The following is a 23768-nucleotide window of genomic DNA, read 5'->3' as shown; positions in this document are numbered from 1 at the left end:
CCATTCTAAAACATTTTAGATTAATACACACACCTGTCCTGTCCCGAATCGGGTAGGTATTTGGTCGAGCTCACTAAGGGTCTGACTAGGGAAGTGATGATGTGAGAACTTGGCATAGGCTGCAAACCGAATGAACAGGCCCAAAAACACGGTCTGTTTTGGCCTTGGCCCGGTATTGCGCGACAGGACAACAAGGAACGAATTCCACTAAAGGAAAGTATAACGTTTTTCCTGCACACACATATTCCCGATAGCGTAATAAATGTAAATGCTCATATCCCCGATAACGTAATGAATGTTATCCTCGATATCCCTGATTATGCTCATTAACTATTCTGATTTACATGCTTTATATCCATATTTTATAGAGAGTTATTGAAAAATGACACATTAATGCCTGGAAAGACCCAGGTCTGAAATCCAAGCCCGTAGACGCTTATAAATAGACGACCACCTACAGGGAGTATTTCAACTTGCATCTTTGCAACATATTTTATCATATACTTTATATTTAATGCTCTCACTGACTTGAGCGTAGAGTGCAATCGCAAGTGGAGCCCTCCTCATCCCTGGGAGATCGGTTTGTTGAAGCCTATAGGTCATTCACCAAGCACGCACCTCATCCGTTAGGCGACCGAGCAACAAAAGGGAATTCGAAGAGAGCTCATCAATACTCTGACCGACGTCGAGCCGGTGAGAACAACACCTAAGTTCAAATAGATAAAAAAAAACAGCAAATATCAAACAAAATATTCTAAAATATTTTGATTAAGTATATTTTACCAAATATTAACATCTAACTCATTCTAAAACAATTTTAGTGTATATAAAGATATTAAACTTTCTATGTGAGAGTAAGTTTACTATACAACTAATGTAACACCCCATAATTTACATATAAGTATTACAATAAAAGTTCTACCAGTTTCTATATAAACTTGGAGTTTTTCAAAACATTCCTAATACATGATTAGGATTCATAAAAATACAAATATTTACATATCCACAGCTCAAAATAAAACTCTGAAACGTCTAAGGCTCTCTTGCACTTGTATGGTCATTTGCTCGTGTACACCAAATTACATGATCAATTTCTCAAATTATTCAATTTTCTACAAATCTCAACAATAAAACAATCACATAGATCTCACATGGATCTACACATCCAGAATACTCAACAAACAATGTCTTCCGGAAGACCCATATTCCTACCAGACACTAACACCTGATCCAAAGATTACCAGCGAATCCACCAGAAAGGATCAGTGTAAGTTCAATATAAGTTAAGCCGTGCATCTCATATGTCACGGTGTGCATGAACTCCCCCATCACCTTCTCACCACCTGATATCTTAGTCTATGTGACTTACATCATCAGTGAAGCTCGGAGATCTCTGTTACCACAGAGACATCAATACTTAATACACAACAAACATCAGTCCATACATTATTTTGAATTCAATTCCATACCATTCCGTCATACAATATCATTCAAAAAGTGATCCACAATATTCAAAAGTCTATTTGACATAAAAAATAACACTTTAATACTAAATCATCAAAATATAATATTTTTACAAATTTAAATAATATACAAACAAACAACCCAATATATAAATACACAACATCCCTGCAAGAAAAATTGAATATTGGGACCACATCCCTTCCGCATTCAAATCTTCTATCTTAGGTGCTATTCAAAATTAAATTTAGCTTCCCTTACCTCAATTGCTTGCTTTCCAAGCAACTTTTAGAATTTTATTCCCCACAATCTGGATAAACTTCAAAATTTACGGGCCTAATGCAAATTATCCAAACCGAACAAAAATTCAGTATATAGTAGAATAAGTTGAGAGGGTTAAACTTCTCAACTAACCCCGTCAATATTGATGACTAAATACTAACAAAAGATATTTAGAGTAAAAATGAACTCACTCCTGTTTAAAAATCTGACCGGGTAAAAATGTTCCTTAACTCGCCTGCTACAACGTGATATGATTAGATTCTAAAATAGATGAGGTATGAAGTGAGAAATTAAGAGAGAAGGGAGAGGAGAGAAGTTGGTAAAGAGAGAAAATGATTTGGAAGAAAGAAGAAGAAAGTGATAGTGTGGAGGGTGAGGGAAAAACGCTCTTTCTGCTTTTAAAAAAAGGTGCTGTTACACCTAAAATATATCTTAATGATGTTAAAAAAAATTGACTTCTTACCACATCATATTTTAATGTGCATGACAAATATTTTTATTTATTTATTTATGATTTTATTGTTTAATACTACAAACGCAAAAATTAACATAAAATTTTGGATATACGACCAAACTAATTCAATTCCAACATGTGATACATCAATTTAATGATATCAATAAAAACCGTCCTAATACTTACATACAATACATATGTGTGCTAATTTTTATTCACTTTAGTTCATAAAATTAAATTAAAAATATTATTCTAAAATCTAATGTATTAGCGGATTTAAATAGAAAATCATTTTACTACTTTCTAATTGAGATTCACATGAAAAAATCTCACCCATTCAATAAATTTATCAATGTCATTGAGTATTGCGGAATTCACATAACAAATGAAGTATATAAATAAACTTGAGTCTCTCAAACAGATTCGTCGAGGGAAAAAAAAATATCCAATACCAAAGTTTAGTACGAATAACAACAATAAATATTATTCAGTATTTGATTATCTTTGACCCGTTGAAGTGTATAACCAATAAAAACACAACATCATCAAATTTAATTCAAATACCTCTAAATGCCATATTAGCAATTTCAAAAGTCAATTATGCTCTATTCAAAATAAAATAAAAACCTAAATATTTTGTTGTTGCTCGAGAGTTGTTTTATTTCAACCTGCATGAAAAATAAAGCTGGAAAAGTAATTTTGATCAAATAAAATTGTTATGTACTTATATCATTTCATAACTGTGGAGAAAAAAAAAATTTAAAAGTGGAACAATTTTACCTTTTTAAAAAAAAAATAGAGTGTTTTTGATAAAATTATACACTATAAGAAAATTATTAAATAAAAACTAATTTTAGAGACAAAAAATAATTAGTTATTATAGTGATTAAATTAGACATTTTAAAGACTAGAAAAATTAATGGTTTATATATTTGTTTTTATTATTGATAATTAGTTTCTAAATTAGTATCTAATTAACTACCAAGGTTTTTGTTACCAAAATTAGAATCTAAATAATTGGTAGTTAAAACCTTGGTATACCAATTTAGAAACTATTTATCAATAATATAAACTAATTTAAAAACCAATAACTTTTTTAGTTTCTAAAATAATCTCTAATTTAGTCACTATAACAACTAATTACTTTTGGGATCTAAAATTAGTTTTTATTTAATAATTTTCTTGTAGTGATAGATAAGAAAAAGTTTTGTCAACATAACAAGACTTAGTTGTGAATAAAATGTAAAGTCGTGTAATTGTGGCACGACTTTTGTAACCTATTACAATGAAGTCGTGCTACCTTTATATGATTTTACATTTCTATTTTCACAATAAAATTGTGTCATCTTAACACAACTTTCACATATACATAATTTTCTATAAAGGAAATTCATTTTGGTAAAAAGAATATTGTCCCCCTTCATAAAATGTCTAAAGAAAAACTTTAGAAAATGGAAAAGAGGAACGATTGTATTCTTTATCAATTCTACGATGATTTTTTATTCTCGTTTATAAATTAAATAGTTTACTTCAATTTCTATTTTGCCTACATAGTATTCGATTTTTCCTGTTGTATGATTTTTTATGCAAATGTTCGTGCCATATTGACATGACTTTATATTTTTTCACAATGAAATCATGTCACTTTAACACGACTTTCACATATATATAATTTTCTCTAAAAGAACTCCATTTCAGTAAAAAGAACAAAAATTGTCGCCCTTCATAAAATTTCCAAAGAAAAACTTTAGAAAATGGAAAAGAGAAACGATTGTATTCTTTATCAATTGTATGGTGGTTTTTGGTTTTCGTTCATAAATTAAATAGTTTACTAATTTCTATTTTATCTACATATTATTCGATTATGCATGTTGTATGAATTTTTTTTATACAAATGTTGAGTTACTTTATTGATACAAGCATATAATGTTTGTACCTTTTGTTTTTAGCGGGAGATGAGTTCGGGGAACGCTTTGGTTTCTTCCATGAATATGCTTTCATTTAGTCTCCTGATAGAGGTTGAAGTTTGTTTGAGAAAGACTATGTGATGTTTAAACTAATAAAAACACAAAGAATGATAGTATAAGTGCATAAACATACTAAATAAGATAAGATGTATTTTTTCAAGAATTTGCATTTATAGACTCTTTGGATAGTAACCCTTAAGCTAATATTAAGATAATCATTATGGTTCATAAATAGCTACTCAACAATAAAATCTCATTGAATTAAAATCTCATTGAATTGGTTGTTGTATTATGATTGTCATTGATAATAATTAAAGTTCTATTATGAAATTTTGAAACTTAGAGCCTCAGACATTCACGAATTTATGATAGGTAGGCATACCATTTTAATATGTTTTAACTATAAAATAATAATTCATTTAGAAAAAGTTATATAATATATTAGATAAATAATTGTTTCAATACAATAAATATCAATAAGTATTAATATATAATAAAATAAGAGTCTTAATAAAAAAAATCAATTTTATTTGAATTTTATTAAATAAAAAAATATTTTAAAATTCATAATAATTAGTTACCATTTGACTACATTAGAGACAATTTTATAAAGTAAAAAATTATTGGTATATAAAGTAGTTTTTATTATTAATACAAATTTATAAAATAATTCCTAAGCTGGTATCTAACCATTAGTTATCAAGTCTTAGTTACTATTTACTTTATATTCTAAATTAGTTTTTTAGTCTCTTAGAGACTAATTTATAATATAAAATATTAGTAATTAAAACCTTTATAGTTAATTTAGATACCCATTTAAAAAATATTTTATAATTTATTTTATTATTAATAAAAGTCATTTTAGATACCAATAACCTCTTATTATCTAAAATAATGTCTAACTTATCAATACAGATAATAATTATTTTTACGTATTTTTTTATTTATTTAATAATTTTCTTGTAACGACTCAATAGTTGAGATAAATAAACATGTGTTTTGATTTTTAATAATTATCACATGTTCATTAAAAAATAATAATTTAATATACAATTAACAATAAAAGAAACTTAAGAACTTTAATTTTACAAAACAAAAAATAAAAGGTAAAATATTTCTTTCAAAATTAATTATTAACGTTCATTTTCTTTATAAATAAACACATGTAATAATTATTAAATACATATATTCAAACTCAAACAAAATAAAAAAAATAAAATTTTATATTATACTAAATACGAAATAAGTTAATAATTGTTACACTAAACTAATTATATTCACCGTCTTAACTTTGAGTTATTACTCAATTTATTTTATTAAATTGTTTAGTTACCAGAGGACATAACTGTTATGGAAATAAATTAAGCACGTGAGACAATATTTCTATATGTAATTATATATTGATATACTGTTCCATTTAATTTTATTAAATTGTTTAATTGTAATGAGCGACTCTGCAGTATCACACGTGTATTGTTTTTTAATATAAAATATTGATATATTATTCACTTTATTTTGTTAAATTGTTTAATTATAAGAAAAAAGATCTACTGATTAAAAAAATTGAGATTACTATCACTTATCTCACACGAAGAACATTGATAATGAAAAATGATGGTTTCAATTGATAAATCCAACATAAATTTTTAATAACTATCATATCATATTAAATATAATAAAATTCAAACATAATTCAACGGAGAATTGGATTGAATGAGTAGACAATATAATAAAACTAACATTGAGTTTATATAAGAAAATGTAACATTGAAATAATTTTTTTAACATTTCAACTAATTTTTTTATTAAACTTTTAAAATAAAAAATATCAAATTTAAACATTATTAAGATATTAGTTGATTTTACGTGTTTTATTTTAAATTAATTGTATATTTAATTTATTAGAAAACAAAATTATATTTAAATGCTTAGTATAGACACTGTTGCGTGGGAAAAAAGAAGGTGCTTTCCTGCCAATAAAGACAAAACATAAAAAGTAAAAGAGACATCACTGCATACTCACCAGACTACCACCAATTCAATACCATACTCTAAAAACATCTCACATTTTTAAATAAATAAATAAGCTAATATATATTTAAATTTTTTAAAAATAACATTATATTACACTATAGATCATGTAGTACACATGTAACAAATAGAAAAAGAATATAAATGGGTAATATGTTGTCATTCATGTTATACACACTTAACTAAAATTAGAAAATTATTTTGCATACATCTCATCTCAGTTATTTTATATTAGCAGCCAAAATGAAAAAAAAATGATTTCACACTATTCTTTTATAATAGCTAATAAAAAATAGACATTTCATATTTCTCTATATTTTTTAAGAAAATAAAAATAATAATTATATAAAATAAAGGATAATTTATACTATATTTTATTGTTAAGATATGTATAACAGTTTTGAATGTAGAGTAATTTTTTTATTTTTTTAAAATATATTATCTCCATTTTTTTAATTTTTACGGTTCTTTGTAATTTGAAATTTTGAGATTTTATCACCATATCTCTTAAAACCCAATAATTAGTTCTTATATACTTTTTCTGTGTCTCTCATGCTCTCTGTATCTCTCATACATACGAATACACATAAATTTATATTTTATTTAAATAAATATAAATATACATATAATAATAGTAAAAATAAAAAATAAATTTAGATATATTATTTCTATTTTTTTTCATTTAATTCTCAGAGGTGAATTATAAATATAAAATATATAGGGAGAATTTCTTTATATGTATATTAAAAAGGAGAATTCATTTTATACAATGGTTATAGAAATAATAACATTTAAATTATTCAATAACATTTTAATAATTAATTAATTAAATAATTATCTAATGATTATGTAAATAATATTGGTGGTGAATGGATTTCTACACAGAAATATAATTATTTTTAGTGCATCGATTCCGAATTTTTCATAAGATTTGAAAATCAAGTATTGACATTTTTTCAAAATATTAAAACGAATCATTATTAGAAATACCAATACAATTTTTTCACAAGACTTACTTTCACAAAACATTTTATAGTCATAAAAAAAATATTAGTAACCAGAATTTAGTTTTAATATATTAACGTATGAACCATTTCACCATACATTACAATTTACAATGAATTTCATGATAAACAGTTGCATTAGTTTATTTAAAGAAAACAATTTTTTTGAGCATTTTAATTTAATTTTTGAAAATAAAAATTATTTATTTTATTATTTTTATGACTGAATTGTATTCTTAATCGTGTTCTTAATTATATTTCCAGTCTTTAAACTTGAAGAAAATTCATATTTGATCTTTCGAAATAAAAAGGTAACTTTAACCTCTTAAATTAAAATACGTACATTTTTAGTCTTAAAAATTAATGTGAAAGATGAAACTATTATTTTAATACTATTTTTTTAAACAATAACTGAGATATTAAATTATTATTTTTAAATATGAAGAATTAAAATATTTTTTTAAATTGAGAGATAAAATCAGGATCTTTATGAGAATAAAAACTTAATTATTTATTTATTTTAACATTAGTTATTTTGGAAAAATCTAAGGACTTTTTGTCAGTCTCTTGCATACTGTGTAGCGGGAAACATATTTTCTGAGGCAGTCACCATAGCCATACACTCACACTCCTTCTTCTACGCTGGGCATCGCCAAGATCAAACCTTTCCACTCTTCGGAGATCAAACCATGTCTCATTCCAACTGGGAAGCTGATAAAATGTATCAAAACCTCTCACTCTTTGAATTTGCAAACTTTTTTCTTTCTCTTTTCTTTTGACCCATTTCTTTGTTCTTTCTTCTTCCTCTTTGATTCATTCAGTTTCTCTCTTGGTGACTTCTGTGCCCGCTTTAACCTTTTTGTTTGTGTTTTAGGGTTCAGGTTTTCATGTGATCACGTTGGTTTGAGTTTTTGGGTTTTCTTCACTCTCTTCTGTTACTGTTCACAACTTCTTGTGTTGCAAGATTTTGCATTATCTGCGTTTTATCATTATCTCGAGTCTCTCCTTTGATTTTCTTCTGCATTTCATCCCAAGCTTTGTTTTTCGTTTGGTTTTTTTTCTGTTTGGAGTAGTTCATATGCAATCTTATACGTCCTTTTGGTCTTTAACCTGTTATTTTTAGTCCTAAATATGTAATGATTGATGGGAATTTGTCTTGTAGTTATCAACAGTTCTTTGCATGGTGTGGTATACCTTGATATTTTACTTGCAAGAACAAAATTTGGTTGCTGTGCGGGTCTCTGATTGCCATCACTTATTATTTTATTATAGTTTTGTCTACGTTTCTAATTAGCTTTTTTCTTTTTTTATCAATTTTGGGGGGTCTGGGGAACAGGTTAGATTTGTATATCCACGATTATCTCATGAAGAGACAATTGCATGCTAGTGCAAGAGTATTTCAGGCCGAAGGAAATGTTTCAACGGGTCCTGTTGGTAAGATAATTATATGAGCATTCCTAGGGGACTGAAATAAGGTATATGCAAAGGTGTTAAGTTGAAATTGACCTTTACTTTTGGCCACATTCCCCAGTTATAGAAGCACCTAGTGGTTTTCTCTTGGAGTGGTGGTCTGTCTTCTGGGACATATATATTGCCCGGGCAAATCAGAAGCACACAGAAGCAGCAGCATCTTACAGTAAGGTGTGTATTTTTCATATACATTAATTATTTTGTTCTAATCCCTGTGACTAATTATTTGTTATCCTGCTTGGTATATACTAATTTTTATCTTCCTGCTTCTATTATTGGAAAATGGAAATCAAGGTTAGTATGTGTCTTTCAGTGATGTTCTTTCTTTTTGTAGACATGCCTATATGTTTTTTTTTATAAATCTGATGAAGTATGTGTATGTGTGTATTAGTGTAACAGACATGATTTGGTATTTATCTTTTGTTACTAGCCATCGTGTTTCATATACCATTTTCTGTGGTTTTAAGATGATTAAGATTGTTAATACTGATATCTTTCATCTTAAGTTGTCGTTGCTGTCAGGATCAGAACTAGATGTTTGTTTCAATATCTCTGGTTAGCCCATTTTTCAATATGTTTAATATGTAGCATAGATAAATAATAAATGTCTAAATTTGAAAACGACAGAATCAACAAACTAAAGCTCGATTAATACAACAAGAACAAGAGTTTCAGAATATAAACCAGAATCAACAAACACAAATGCAACTCTTGTTGCAAAGACGTGCTCAGCAGCAGCGTCTGGGCGGAACTCAACTTATTAGTGGCAGTGCTAGATGTCCTATTATCAATGATCCTTTAATAAGGCAGTACCGGGCAGCTCCTAATTCTATGGCAACAAGATTATATGAGGACAGGTTGAAGCTTCCATGTCAGAGAGATGCTTCAGAAGATGCAAACGTTAAGGTATATAGTCTGTCTGTGATTATAACAGTGCCCTACTGTTTTTATATGATTAGAATGACATTGTTTGTACTGTTTTTCATGCAGCAGAAGATAGCTGATGACGTTGGTAGGCTTCTAAACCCAAACCATGCAGTATTATTGAAAGCAGCAGGAACATCTGGTGAAATGGCTTCAGGGTACCTACCAATTGTTTTCTTTGATGAGACAATTCATTATTCATGCCATCTATTATTGATTATTTATCTCAATTTGGGCTGAATTTTCTAGTTGTCAAATTTCTGTCTGCAGGCAGCCACTGTTCAGTGCTCCTCCTTGCATTTTACCTGGGAATATTCAACATGTTCAAAATCTGAACCAGAAGCTTCTAGGGTCTACACAAGTAATTATGAACATAACTAGTGTCTTGATTTGTGTACAAACTCATTTTAAATTTATAATATTTTTGTACTTACTGGTCTTGGGTCCTTAAACAGGATATGAAGAGTGAGATGAATGCATTGCTGGGGTCTCAAGCTGTTGTTTCAGAAGGATCCTTTATTGGTTGTCATGGTACGGATTTATTGTTTCTAAATTTACTTTCACTATTCAGAAAACTGTATTCAATATCTGAGTGTTTACAAGTGATCGAGCTTCTGTTTTTAGCAATTATATGTGGACTACAGAAGCTCATCTGACAATAATCCTGACAGTGACATGATGACATCTGTAACTGAGAAACACAAAACAGAAGAAGACAGCTATAATAAGCTAACAAATTACAACTAAAGGAGTTATTCAATCATATCACATTCACTTGTTAGTTTTTGAATAAAGACTTGGTAAGTTCAATAGAGAATTGACTTGGTAATTAAATTCAATAAGGAATCTTTATATATATTCCTGTTAACTGAAGATAATTGTACATAATATCTGTGTGCCCATGAAGTGTTTACTCTTAACATTTCTTTCATGAGAATATAAATTGTGTTTGGATGCTAAAGAAATGCAAAATGTTTTATTCTTATTGGGTATGGATGCATCACTGTTATAGTATAATATAATTAAAAAAGAGTATTTCACTTTGAATAGTTTTATTTGTTTCTGGTATTTGTTGAAAAATATTTGTCAGAAGTCAGAAATTTGGTTGTGATTCAAAGCTTTTAAATGGCTGAGGCAATTGAATCATTAGCTTAATAGCTTCAGATCTGTAATTTGCTGTAACTGTCTCTAGTTTGTTTTCCCTTTTCTTTTCTCAACCATCAATGCATGCAAATGTGCCTCCTGTTATCACAGATCTAATTTGATTTATAGTTGATTTCTCCCTCCTAAAATTCATCAATTCCAATTTACATTATTAAAATAAAGTCAGGGACCAGTCTTAACTTTTTTAAGTTTATTTTGTAATTATTCCCTTTGGCTATGGTGGCATGGTTAAAATAAAAACGCATAATACTATATTTCTAAAAGTCTCTGTCACATCATGCCTGAGATACAAAATCATTCACTGGTAGACCTTCTCCTGGCATCCTAATATTTTCGGTGATGTGGTTTTCTGAATGCTAGTTCTTTTATAAAATGGTTGTTACGAGAACTATGATGCAAAATAAAAGTTATAGAGTCCAAAGTCTAAATTCATTTATATGGTTTTTGAGCCTTAAAAATTGTAACAGTAAATGGACATCAAGGGACTTTACTTATCCCATGGCATGATGTTGTTTTCTAAGTTAAAGACATTATAAATACAATTATGTATAAGAATGTGGTGCATGACTTTTATGTTCCTCATTACTATGAAAATGCCTTCCTTTTTTTTAAAGAACATCTAAATCAGTTCAATATTTTCCAGACTTTTCTATGCTTTTTAAGCTATTGGAGTGGATACCTCAACACAAATATGTCAGCTTTGATATCTTGAAACATTTAACATTTCCTACTCAGACTCGTAGTTGCTTTATGTGCCCCCTCAATAATGATATCTCTTGGTTTTGTATTACTGATATTTGTCGTTTTGTTGTCAAATTAAAATGATTTCAGCATAGACTTGTCTAATAATAGAGAGATGATAGTATAATTGTGATTAGATGAGCCCAAGTCGTTTTCCAATGAATCCAATAGTGAAATTAGTAGATCAATGTTTAGATTCTATCTGTAAGCAAAAAAAGTTACCAATAACAATAAAAATATAAAAGAAGGATTAAGATTGTTTAACAGAAAATATAAAAGAAATTAAAACAACAAATAAAGAGTTGATCCCCAAGTTATTTCACCATTGAATTCTTCATAGGTTCTCTAAAGATTAGTGCTTTCTCAATTTTCAAACAAAGTTAAACTAGATTGAACATGCGCCAATCGGATTCAACTGAAACTCACCAGTATAGTTTACTGGTTTAATCAATATCCACTTTGTTCCATGCGTATATTCCATGTGAATGCTTATTTCCTCTCTCTTGAATTATGCGTCCAAGAAATTGATTAGAACAATGCGAACTAACTAAAAAACTAAAGTTTAAGATAAGGAAAACTCTCAATCATGCGATCAAGTACAACCTCTCATAAAAACCAGTTTTCCAAGAGATTAGAATATTAAAAACTTTTATTTATCAAAACCTCTTAACTCAATGAAGAATTACAAAGTAATCAACCAAAAAGGTTTAGCCTTCCATGCAAAGACAAACCTACAAAAATAAAAAATGCACAAAAATAAACAAAGGAAGCAACTTTGCACTCAGAGATCTTGGTCTTTTGAGTGTTTCCCCTCCTTAAATATGCATGCTCCATGCAACCTCCTCCACATTCCATGTTGGAGGCACCACTTTTGGTGAAGATAGTGGAGAAAATAATGGAGAAGACCCAACTTCTACTTAGGTGGAGTAAAACTCTTCTACTTTGCATAAAATTCTCTCAAATATTTTCTTTTGATTTTTTTCAAAGAAGGAACTTGGACTTTTGCATATTTGGTCCATTTACAAAGGTCGACACTTCCTTCATACTATTTATTCTAAAAACATAAAATGAACATAAATAATAGTTAAGGCTCAAATAAATCCAATTATATAAATCTTAATTAAAACAATGGATTTATTTATTATTAAAGTTCAATAATTTATGATTAAAGCTATTGAGTGTGAATAAAAATATGCTCATAAATTATATTGTAATTTTAATGGTTTGGTTTATTATCTGCATTTGATTTTTCTTGATAATCATTCTCATTTCAGGTTCTAATCCAGGTGGTAGCAATTTGACTCTGAAAGGATGGCCTCTAGCTGTAAGACTAATATTGACCTAATTCTCCCTAACAAAATGAAAATTATGATACTTTCTATATGATGGTTTCCTGAATCCATCTTGGATCATTGTTTTGTCAATTTAAAATTTCAAACTATAAATCTAAATATAATTAGGGAATAGTATGCACTGTTGAAGCAAACTCGTATAAGTCCTACAGTAAGGGGGATTACCTGTCTGATAGAGCATCAGTATGGTTCAAGGTTAGGGGAATCATCTTTTGCTGGTTTGGGTATAACTTTACTATTGGCCTCTGTTGAAGTTTTAACTTATAATGAGATGTCCTTGTAAAATTGAAATTGCCAAGATCGCTAGTGACATGGATATTTTAGGTAATTTAGGTACATCAACATTTTAATCCTATGTATGATTTAATTGTAATTATTTTAGGGACTAGATGAACTTCGTTCTGGTCTTCTCCAGCCAAATAATTTGATGCACTGTCCACAATCTTTCAATCAACTTTCTCTACGGCAGCAACTTATGCTTCTGGCAGAACAAAATTTGATTTCTCCTCCTGTCAGTGATATCGAGAGCAGAAGACTCGGGATGTTTTTTAATGATCGAAACATGAGTCTTGTGAAAGATGGCCAATCAAATTCTGTAGATGATTTAGTTCTGAGTAATGGATCACCTGCACAAGTTGGTTCCCCAATGTTGCCCCATCCAGACTCAGATGTGTTCTTTAAGGTATCACCTGGTCACCTAATCCACATTGTATGTATTCAATAAATTGTTGCCTTGAGCTTCACCAAATTATTTGTTATATATTAAATTGTCTTTTACAAGCAGCAGCTTCAACAATATTCTCAACATCTTCTTCCAAGCCAACCGTGTGAGAATCTCCAGCAGCAAGAAAAAATTGGTTGTGGTCTTGGAAGCATGACTATAGAGGGAAATGTGTCCAATTCCTTACAAGGAAACGATCAGGTTTTTATCTACTGCCTTTGTTCAGCATTTATTGGCTTCAGTACATATCTAGGTATTTTAATCAGCTTGTTTGTATTTAAGGCTCCAAAAACTAAATTAGTGCGAAAGCGAAAATCAGCATCGTCTTCAGGTCCTGGCATTAGCTCTGGAACTGCAAACACCACCGGACCACCTGCCAGTTCACCTGCCAGTTCACCTGACAGTTCACCTTCAACACCATCTACACAAACACCTGGAGAGATGATAACAGTGTCAACTCTGCAACAGAATGCTCCTTCCTCTAAGTCAGCATTTGTGTTTGGTACTGATGGTTTGGGCTCACTTACATCATCACAAAATCAATTGGTCAGAGACTCCTTCATTCATATTTTTTTAGGATAACTAAATATATCCATTGCCTGATTTGAGATCAACATCTTCTGAAAAATTGTTTGTGGTATCCTAATATTGCACCTTTTTTTTGTTGAGAACTAAGCTACTGTTACACTACAATAATGGACTAAAAAATATTTATTTGTAAATGTTTGCATGTCTCTTACCCCTCAAGAAATAAAACTTACTACTGGGTATTGGTCATCTTTGTGATCGGTGTTCCATTACTATAGTGTGGAAATGTAAGGTGTTAGGTTAGGAACATGAGGCCTATTACTAAAGTGTACTCTAGAAGAAATAAGAACGAAGCAAACCCAACTGACCCACAAGTGAGTTAGTTAGGCAGTTATAGTGTATAAATAGCAATGTTATTACTGTACCTAGGGTATTTTTTGGAAACTCATTTTGGGGAAGTACTGAGACTCTTAAATTCTCAGTAATCAATACAAATTCACTGTTCACCTTTTTCTGTCTTTACCTCTACCTCTATGTATTGTGGTGTAAATTCTTTTAATTTTTGGTACCGGTTGTATCAAATGGTATCAGATTTGATCTCGGAGCTGTGGGTATCAAGAATTAACGCAAGTGAGGAAAATAGAGGACTTCAATGGCTAAGAAGAAAATGGAAGGAAGAATGGAAATTGTAGAGAAAATGTTTGAATCTGAGTCAGAGTGAAGATTCTGACAGAGAGATAGAAAGCATGGTGCAGAAAATAGATAATCAAAATCAGGGAGGGTTAGGAGGCTTGAAGAACAACAAATCAGAGAGTAGAGGTGATGGAATGGAGTCAGAAGCAGAGTGGGTTAGCCTGGCGTTGTATCTCTGGAAACCATTAGAGAAACCTTCATTTAGTGTGGAGGAAGAGTGTACGGATGGGTCCACCAATTGAAGATGTACCTCCGAATTAGAGGAGCATTAGAGAACAAGAAGATGGAAGTGTACTGGTTTCTTTGTAGGGACGGACACTTAGTTGGTTCCTTTGGTGGGAGTCTTGCAACCCAAGATCAATTTGGGAGGTTTTCAAAAGTGCCAATGTTGACAGGTTCCAACTAGTGTTGCGAACTCCCCTTTTGCAGTGCTGTTGGGGCTGAAACAAGGTGGAAGTGGCTAAGTTTTTAGATCAGTTTGAAAAGTATGCTGGGGTGATGCAAAGAATTGAGGAAGATTATTTGTAAGAAATTGGCCTCAGGGAAGATGTGCGGGCAGAATTTCTGTTATATTATATGTACCATAATCATTAATTGGAGCCATAAATAAAGCACTTATGGTAGAAGAAAAGAACAGGGCAGTCACCCAAATGATGGGAAATAGTGGGACTAGACTGGCTAATTCTTGTAGGAGTTTCTGAGGGATACAAAACAACAATGTGGGCAACACCAACAGAACTTTTACTAGTCAAGGACAGGCCAATGGAGGAAGTGCATCTATAGGATCTGGAGCCAAAGCTGCCAATAATGGAAGGTTTCAAGCAAGGGTGAAACAAGGAGAATATAAAGGCTGAAAAATGCAAAATTGCACGGAGAAGATGAAAAAAATAGAATGTTTTAGACGTAACAAAAAGTTTAGTCAAGATCGTATATGCAAAACCAAGTAGTTTAGAGTCATGATTTTAGTGGAGGAGCAAGAGGGAGCGGAGGTGGAAGATTGTGACAGCCCAAGAGAAGAAGACAGGGAATTTCAGCTATCATTACATTTATTGCTGGATTCACATCAAGAAGGTCCCTTAATCTATGGAGTGTGTAGAAAGAAGGGTAATAGTGCTAATACACTGCGAAGCAATGCACAATTTTATTTCACATCAATTGATGAAAGACCTGGATTTTTCAGTTAAAGATACTCCCACTTATTTTATGAAAGTGGGGGATGATGGGAATAAGATTCAATGCCAAGGGATTTTTAAAGGACTCAAATTACAGCTACAAGGAATGGAGAATGGAGATTTCTTTTTTCTATTTGAATTAGGTGGTGCTGATGTAGTGTTGGGGTTGAATTTGTCCGCTTCCTTAGGTGGTCAACTTTAAGGATTTGATTATGGAGTTTAAGGTGGGGGACAACGAGAATATTGAAGGGTGAGTCAGACCATGCAAGAGGGGCTGCTTCAATCAAGGAGTTGTACAGTGTGATCTAACCAAAGAGGGGCTGGGGTCATGGTGGAGTGTTGATTGATTCAGCAGAGTCCTGTAACTGAAGAACTCTTGCCATCAGAGGTGGACCTTGTGTTGCAGCAATTTTTAGAAGTGTTCCAACCCTTTGAAGCACTCCCACTAAAAGGGAGGCAGGTTTCACTTGAAGGATGAATCAACAATTAACAACTTGTGACCATATAGGCATATATCCTTATTGTCAAATGACTAAGCTTGGAAAATTAGTTACGTAGATGCTAGAGGTTGGAATCATTAGGCCTAGCATAAGCCCATATTCTAGACCCATTATATTAGTAAAAGAGAAGGATGGTGCTAAGAGGTTGTGCTGACTATAGGACTTTGAACAAGATTACCATTCCAAATAAGTTCCCTATTCCTCATAGAAGTGTTGTTGGATGAGTTATTGGGGGCTGCAGTGTTTTTGAAACTTGACCTCAAAGTTGGCTATCATCAAATAAGGATGAGGGGTGAAGTTGTGGAGAAGACAACATTCAGAACACATGGGGGACATTAAGAATTTTTGGTCATGGCATTTGGTTTGACTAATGCCCCCTCCACATTTCAGAGTTTGATAAATTATGTGCTTAAACCCGTTTAGTTTCTGTTTTTCTTTACGATATACTAATACACAACAAGGATTTAATAGTTCACGTGGAGCCTTTAAGACAAGTGTTCCAAATATGAAGTGATAATGAATTAAAGGTCAATAAGAAGTGCACCTGTGGTGAAAGAAGTTTATAATACTTGGGACATTATTTCAGCACAAGTAATTTCTGCAGATCCTAAGAAATTGGAAGCCATGTGGTGTTGGCCTATGACTAAGCAGTCAGCTCACCACAACTTGTTCAATCTCTATCCATAACCTTGGTACGTGACATGGAGCTCCAGGTTAACCAGCAAATGTGTTGGATATCAGACAAGCAGCAGCAGATGATTTAGAAGTTTTGATCAGGTGGCACAACCTCCCTCCTTGTGAAGATGGGGAGGCAACATCTACTCTACAACAAGCCTTGCTTCATTTTCACCTTGAGGACAAGGTGGGTCTTTTAGGAGGGGGGTATCATTAGGAATACAAGGCCTATTACTTAAGTGTACTTTTAGAAGAAATAAGAGCAAAACAAACCCAACCGACCCACAACACAAGTCGGTCAGTTTGGCAGTCATAGTGTATTAATAGCAATGTAATTACTGTAGTAAGGGGTTTTTTGGAAACTCATTTCGAGACTCTCAAACTCAGTAGTCAATGCAAAATCACTGATAATTTTTTGCTATCTTTACCTCTACCTTGTGTGTAAATTCTATTAATTCTCAGTACCGGTTGTATCATAGGGTTGTAAGCATGGAAATATGTAGACAGTCTAAATGACAATATCGAGACATTCTTATCCCCCAATGAATAATGCAGGCCGATATGGATCACCTTGTGGGTGATGGATGTTTGGGTGACAATATTGACTCATTCATATCTCCTGATGATTCAGACATTAGAGAAAAAGTTGGCAAAGGTATGGTAAATCTGATAGATGAACAAACGCTTTGTGGTTTGAATTTTCTTGTATGACTGTATAGATAAGCTTAAGAATTCAAATTCAAATGGTTGATTTTACACTAGGATTCATTTTCAAGGAGATCAAGCATATAATGGCAGGTTCACATAAAGTTGAGTGTTGTCACTTCTCGTCGGATGGAAAACTTCTTGCTACTGGTGGCCATGATAACAAGGTAAGTGCAGATTGATCTGACTTTAACTATGAATGATATCCATTTCAATAGAATTGTTGCATTTAGTGGTTGTAGGGAGAAGCTTTTGTTTTTATTTGAATTATTTGTACTGTTAAATATGGTCATAAAACCAGGACTGGATTTGTTGGTTCGGCAAGTAAACCAGACAGGTATATTGATGAAATCATTTATCTGCTTTGTGTGGTTCAGGTTTCTCTGTGGTGCACCGAATTGTTTAACCAGACATCTACTCTTGAAGAGCACAGTGAATGGATAACTGATGTTCGATTTTGTCCAAGCATGTTGCGTGTTGCTACATCCTCAGCAGACAAAACTGTTAGGGTTTGGGATATTGATAATGTAAGACGATTTTCTCTTCAACCAAATAAAATAAAATTCATGTTTGTTGTGTCTTTTCTTTTCTCCTTTACTGTACATAACCAAACATAATGTTAAACTATGACATTAGTCTAATCTCACTTCTTACATATCTTACTGTATTAATCACTATACACGCTATTTTTTCATTAGCCTTCTATTTCTTTAATAATCTCCAGCAACTTTATGAAATGCTATAGCCTATTAATTATTAATGAATTTGATATGATAATTTGGTTGGATCAATCTGAGAATTAGGTTATGGTCATAGATGATAGATAGTAGAGGAAATAGGTCAAAGGCAGGGTTAGGTGTCTTCTATTGCTGTATCCTGTCAGTAAATTATCCTGGAGTTGGTCCCTTGCCATTTCCTGTATGTATGTATGTACGTGTTTTGATGGCAAGTAAATCTTCTTCCTGTGCTCCTGCTTTTATGGGAACTTAAAAAATTTGACTTCGTTGGTATTAGTGTTGAAAGTTGACTGGCTTAAAAAATTAATTCTTACGTTTTACCATTTCTTTAGTCTAAAGGGTGCATCAAAGATTTTTCTTATACAAGTTTAGGTGCTATTTAATTAGATGACCCTTTCTTTTATTTTTCTCATATATGTGTTGGAATTTTGATTATTCTTTGCAGCCAAGTTATTCTATTCGAACATTCACTGGACATGCTACAACTGTGACGTCTCTAGATTTTCATCCTAGCAAAGATGACCTCATTTGCTCATGTGACAGTAGTGAGATAAGATACTGGAGTATTAAAAATGGTAGTTGTACTGGGGTTTTCAAGGTACGAAATCTATAACATGAATTGTGAAGCGCATCCCAATTCCCATTGTATTCTTGTAATTTGATTGCTAATAATAACTTTGATTAAATTACACTAGCACTCTTGAAGTTTTCTCAAACTACACTCACATCTTAATTTTTTTAAAATTCTATATAAATCTTCCCGTTGTTTTAAAAACATTACATTGTTCTCCCCTTTTATATTACTCATACATCCCCTTAAGTTTTAAAAATATTACATATGCACCCACTTTTAAGGTAGGTCATTCTAATGATGAAAAAAATATGGGGTGTATGTGTAGTTCGAGAAAACCTCGGGGGGGGGGGTGTATTAGTGAAATTTACTCAATAACTTTATTGTCCAGTTTTTTATCAGGGTGGTGCAACTCAGATGAGATTTCAACCTTGTTTGGGAAAGCTTCTTGCCGCTGCCGTAGATAATTTCGTATCCATTTTTGATGTAGAAACCCTGGGTTGCAGACTTAAATTACAGGTCAGCTGTGAATTTTCTGTTGAGAGTATCCGTATTTACTTCTAACGTTACATTTTAGTTTCTAGTATACTGCTCAAGTTTCTAATTGACCATGAACAAATTTAGAACATCTTGATGACTATTGATAGCAACTTTTTATTCACATACACAATCTCTCCCGTGTTAGATTATTTTGCTCGGTAACTCAAACTTTATGAAGATCAATAATTGACATTTTTACTTAGATCAAAATTGATAGCTGCACACAGTGGTAAAATTTTTATGATCATTCACGGCAGCTCTTTTATGAATATCCTTCTATGGCTTTTCTCTTGTTTTCTTTACCTTTGGCTTTTAACCACCAAGGAAGACTTCAAATGAGGTGACACCATTAAAAATGATTTAAAATTAAGTGATATTTCTGAAGAATTGATTTGACAAAACATAATGGCATCATCTAATCAGTATAACAACCCCAGTTTGTGGGAAATGCCTTTAGTTTTTATTGTTACATGACAGTTGGAGGAAATTCAATACATAGTTGTTGGTTAAATATAATTTTGCCCTTTTTTGTAGTACAATAATATGGTCAATAATTGGAATTTTTATGTAATATATGTAGCTGTTGTTGGTAGGCCTGTTTGAATGAAACAACATAACTCGCATTCTATTATCTTTGGTATGTATTTTTATGAATACAACTGAACTGCATTTAGACTTAAAGAATGGTTTGGTTCCGTGAAAAAGGGTGGAATCAAACGGAATAGAATAAAATCACTCCATTATTTTTTTACTACAATACCATTTATATCTTTCTTACTTTTCTGCCTTGCCTTTTGTGATTGCTACTGCAAGTTTCTACCTTATCTATCGATCTTGTATGTTTTGCATTTAAAGTCGATGATTGTGAAGCTTGTCATTGATATATTTTGTCACGATAGTACTTGATTGTGATTACTGGCTGAAAACAGTCCATCTTTTCATTGAATCGGCTTTCGATTCTTTTTCTTCATCGCAACTGCCATGACTATTTGATCATTCACACACACACATATTAATAATTTAAAATGATTATATAGTGACATAAGATTCAACAAATCTAGTTCAATTCCTTGTTGTTTTGGAGGTTGGAAAGTTGTGGTTGTTATGGTGGGGCCTGCATTTGATGGCATTATACATATGAGATATCTTATGGGGTTTGGTGGTGGGGTGAAAGAGAAAATGGAGGAGTTGATTGTGTGGTGGTACTGGAAGGAAAAGGAAGAAGGATGAGTAATTCTGGAAAAAAAATAAAAGTGAAAAGAGAAAACAATAACAAAATCTCTTTAATTTCACTTTTATCGGATCAAATGGTTGAAGTTGACTCTCTCACATGGTGGGAGACATGTTTAAGTCTCTTATCCTTCACCCGAAACAATAATGTTTCATTATGTTTGGTTTGTTTCGAACACTGATTTAGTTATTTTTCTCAAAGTGATCGAGAATTTATCCATTGATGTTATCTTTGTCTCCTTTTTAAATCTGCCATTTTATGGAGCTCTTGTCTATTGACTATTAATGAATCTTGTTGTGGTGCTTCATTTTAGGGCCATAATAATGTTGTGCGTTCTGTGTGCTGGGATTCGTCTGGAAAATGTCTGGCTTCTCTTAGTGATGATCTGGTTAGAATATGGACTGTTGGATCTGGCAGCAAAGGGGAATGCATTCACGAGTTTGCTGCATCTGGGAACAAATTCAACACCTGTGTTTTCCATTCCGTCTATCCTTTGTTGGTCATTGGCTGCAATAAGGTAAGTTGTCTTCTGTCTTGTAATTAATCATATCAGAATAAAACATGTTAATTCTGTCTGTGCACCAATAAAAATTAGCATCCTTTCTTTCGTACTTGTAACTTTTGTTTCTATTTGGAATCATGGGAATTGCAGACTATTGAGTTGTGGGACTTCGGTCAGAACAAGACATTGACTTTGCATGCACACGAAAAGGCTGTATCTTCCTTGGCAGTATCAAATGTTACTGGGTTTCTGGCTTCAACTAGTCATGACAAACATTTCAAGATCTGGAAGTGACCAGCTCTTCTTAGCCTTTTGTTATGTAGATAGATAGATGTTCCGTCAAGCTTCACCCAACATGCTGAAGTGTTTTTTTGCCCCTTTTTTATTCCTTCTTATATTGGTCGTCTTCTTTCACACTGAAAAGGATGTTTTGGATTTTGGCCCGTCCCTTATTTGCTGTACAAGTCATACAACTTCTCTGGAAAGTTTCCTTCCACTTTGATTTTAAAAATAGGAAAGGGTATATACAATGGAAGTGACAAACATGAAATGTTATATTCTGTTTTTTAGCCTCTGCATTCTTGGTCGTGCGTAGTATATTTTTATTCTGTTTGTATTAAGTTTTAAACTTAACTCAACCAGTTTGTATTAAGTTTTAGACTTAACTCAACCAGTTTGTATTAAGTAAGTTTTAGATTTAACTCATTCTTATAAAACAAGTTTGTATTAAGTAAGTTTTAGATTTAATTTATCCTTATAAAATAATTAAGTTTTAGATTTAACTCATCCTTATAAAATGAGTTAGTATTAAGTAAGTTTTAGATTTAACTTATCCTTATAAAACGAGTTCTAAGGTAAGGATTATCTTTACTTATATACCGACTTTTCTTACATTGATGAATGTACATCTTTTGCATGGATTTTTGTATTCTTGAGTGGTCTTATAGGCTCTGTTTGGATTAGGGAGGGGATGTGTGAGGATTTGAGGGAGGGGATGTGTGAGGATTTGAGGGAGTGGATGTGTGAGGATGTGTGAGGAAAGTGTGAAGAAAGTGAGGGTGTTTGGATTGAGGTATGTTAGGGTAGATGTCTGAAGAAAGTTCATGGGAGCTTGTGAGTGATGTGATGGTTATGAGGGAATTTTAATTTTTTTAAAGGTGTGAAATGTTACTTTACAGATTAACCCTTGCCTATTAAAAAAATTAATAATAAAATGAGTTGTTTTTATTTAAAATGAAAAACTTTCACACATTTCGTAGATTTAAAAATTATAATTAAAAATATATATGTTAAATATAAATATGTATAATATAAAAACTATAATTAGAAAAAAAATATGTATTCAACAAATTAAATAAAAATAGAACTTCAAGTAATAAAATTGAAAAATAAATCAAATCTTGTATAAATAAAAAGATATTATTTTTTAATATTAAAAACCCTCTAGAAATGAAAAATAAAAAATACTATAACAACAAAAATATAACGTAATTAACAATAGAACATAACATAATACATAATACATTTTAATATATTAATTATATTTTCAGTTTCTAATGAATAATTTAAGTTAGAATAAAATTATTTTAAGTGATGGATTGTTTTTAGAGATTTTTTGTATTAAATAAATTAAATATTTAGTATAAAATAAAATGAAAAATGTTTAGTATAACCTTTTGGTGATGACCATGATCCAAGTAATATTTTCAATTTTAATTAGATATAGTATATTATTTTCTTTAAAAAAAACTAAATCCAACCACATTTAATAAAATATCTAATTAAAACTTGAAAAATAGGTATCACCTAATCTACTCTAATAACTAATATATAAATGAAAGATTTTATTTAACTATATTTTTTTTTACATTGATTTATAATATTTTATAAAATAATAAACAAACTTAAAACTTCCTTAAAATTTATTATGATTTGTTTCTTCATTTTAAATATTATATATATATATATATATATATATTTTAAACATTGTACAATAAATTTTTTAAAATACTAATACATTCAAATGAAGCATTGTGATACATTCAAATGAGGGTAAATTTGGAAATAAGGGATGCTGACATGGCTTTCCCTCTACATTTCTTCATTTTGAGGGGTAAGGATATTTATTGTTCACAGGTATATCCTCTCCTTCACTCCCCTGCACATCCCTTGATCCAAACCATGGATATCCACTCACATCCTTCCTCTTGAACCGTACATCCATGGAAGCAAACAGGGGGATAATGAGTGGTATGATAAGCTTATCAAATTGAGTTTTAGACTTAATTTATCCTCATAAAATTGATTTGTAAGGTAAGTGATCTAGATATTCATAGTGGTCTA

General features: G+C 31.2%; 1 protein-coding gene across 2 annotated transcripts; it reads left to right on the top strand.

Annotated features, from left to right (window-relative positions):
* Positions 1-7737: 7737 nt before the first annotated feature.
* LOC137807480 (transcriptional corepressor LEUNIG-like) lies at positions 7738-21996 on the top strand. Of its 2 annotated transcripts, none has more exons than XM_068608139.1 (18): positions 7738-7920; positions 8536-8633; positions 8731-8840; positions 9297-9575; positions 9660-9751; positions 9864-9954; positions 10049-10124; positions 12773-12822; positions 13233-13532; positions 13635-13772; positions 13854-14117; positions 17695-17794; positions 17902-18011; positions 18222-18371; positions 19027-19179; positions 19555-19671; positions 21237-21440; positions 21576-21996. In XM_068608139.1, exons 1-18 carry the CDS (start codon positions 7889-7891, stop codon positions 21717-21719), a joined length of 2508 nt encoding a protein of 835 aa, XP_068464240.1. In that variant the 5' UTR covers positions 7738-7888; the 3' UTR covers positions 21720-21996. The 2 variants fall into 2 exon arrangements, with proteins under 2 accessions (XP_068464240.1, XP_068464241.1); XM_068608140.1 differs by having other exon boundaries at positions 7789-7920; positions 9663-9751.
* The last annotated feature ends 1772 nt before the right edge of the window (positions 21997-23768 follow it).

The sequence above is a fragment of the Phaseolus vulgaris genome, chromosome 3 (genome assembly GCF_000499845.2).
Source record: "Phaseolus vulgaris cultivar G19833 chromosome 3, P. vulgaris v2.0, whole genome shotgun sequence".
Taxonomy (NCBI): domain Eukaryota; kingdom Viridiplantae; phylum Streptophyta; class Magnoliopsida; order Fabales; family Fabaceae; genus Phaseolus; species Phaseolus vulgaris.
This window is presented reverse-complemented; position numbering and strand designations above follow the sequence as displayed.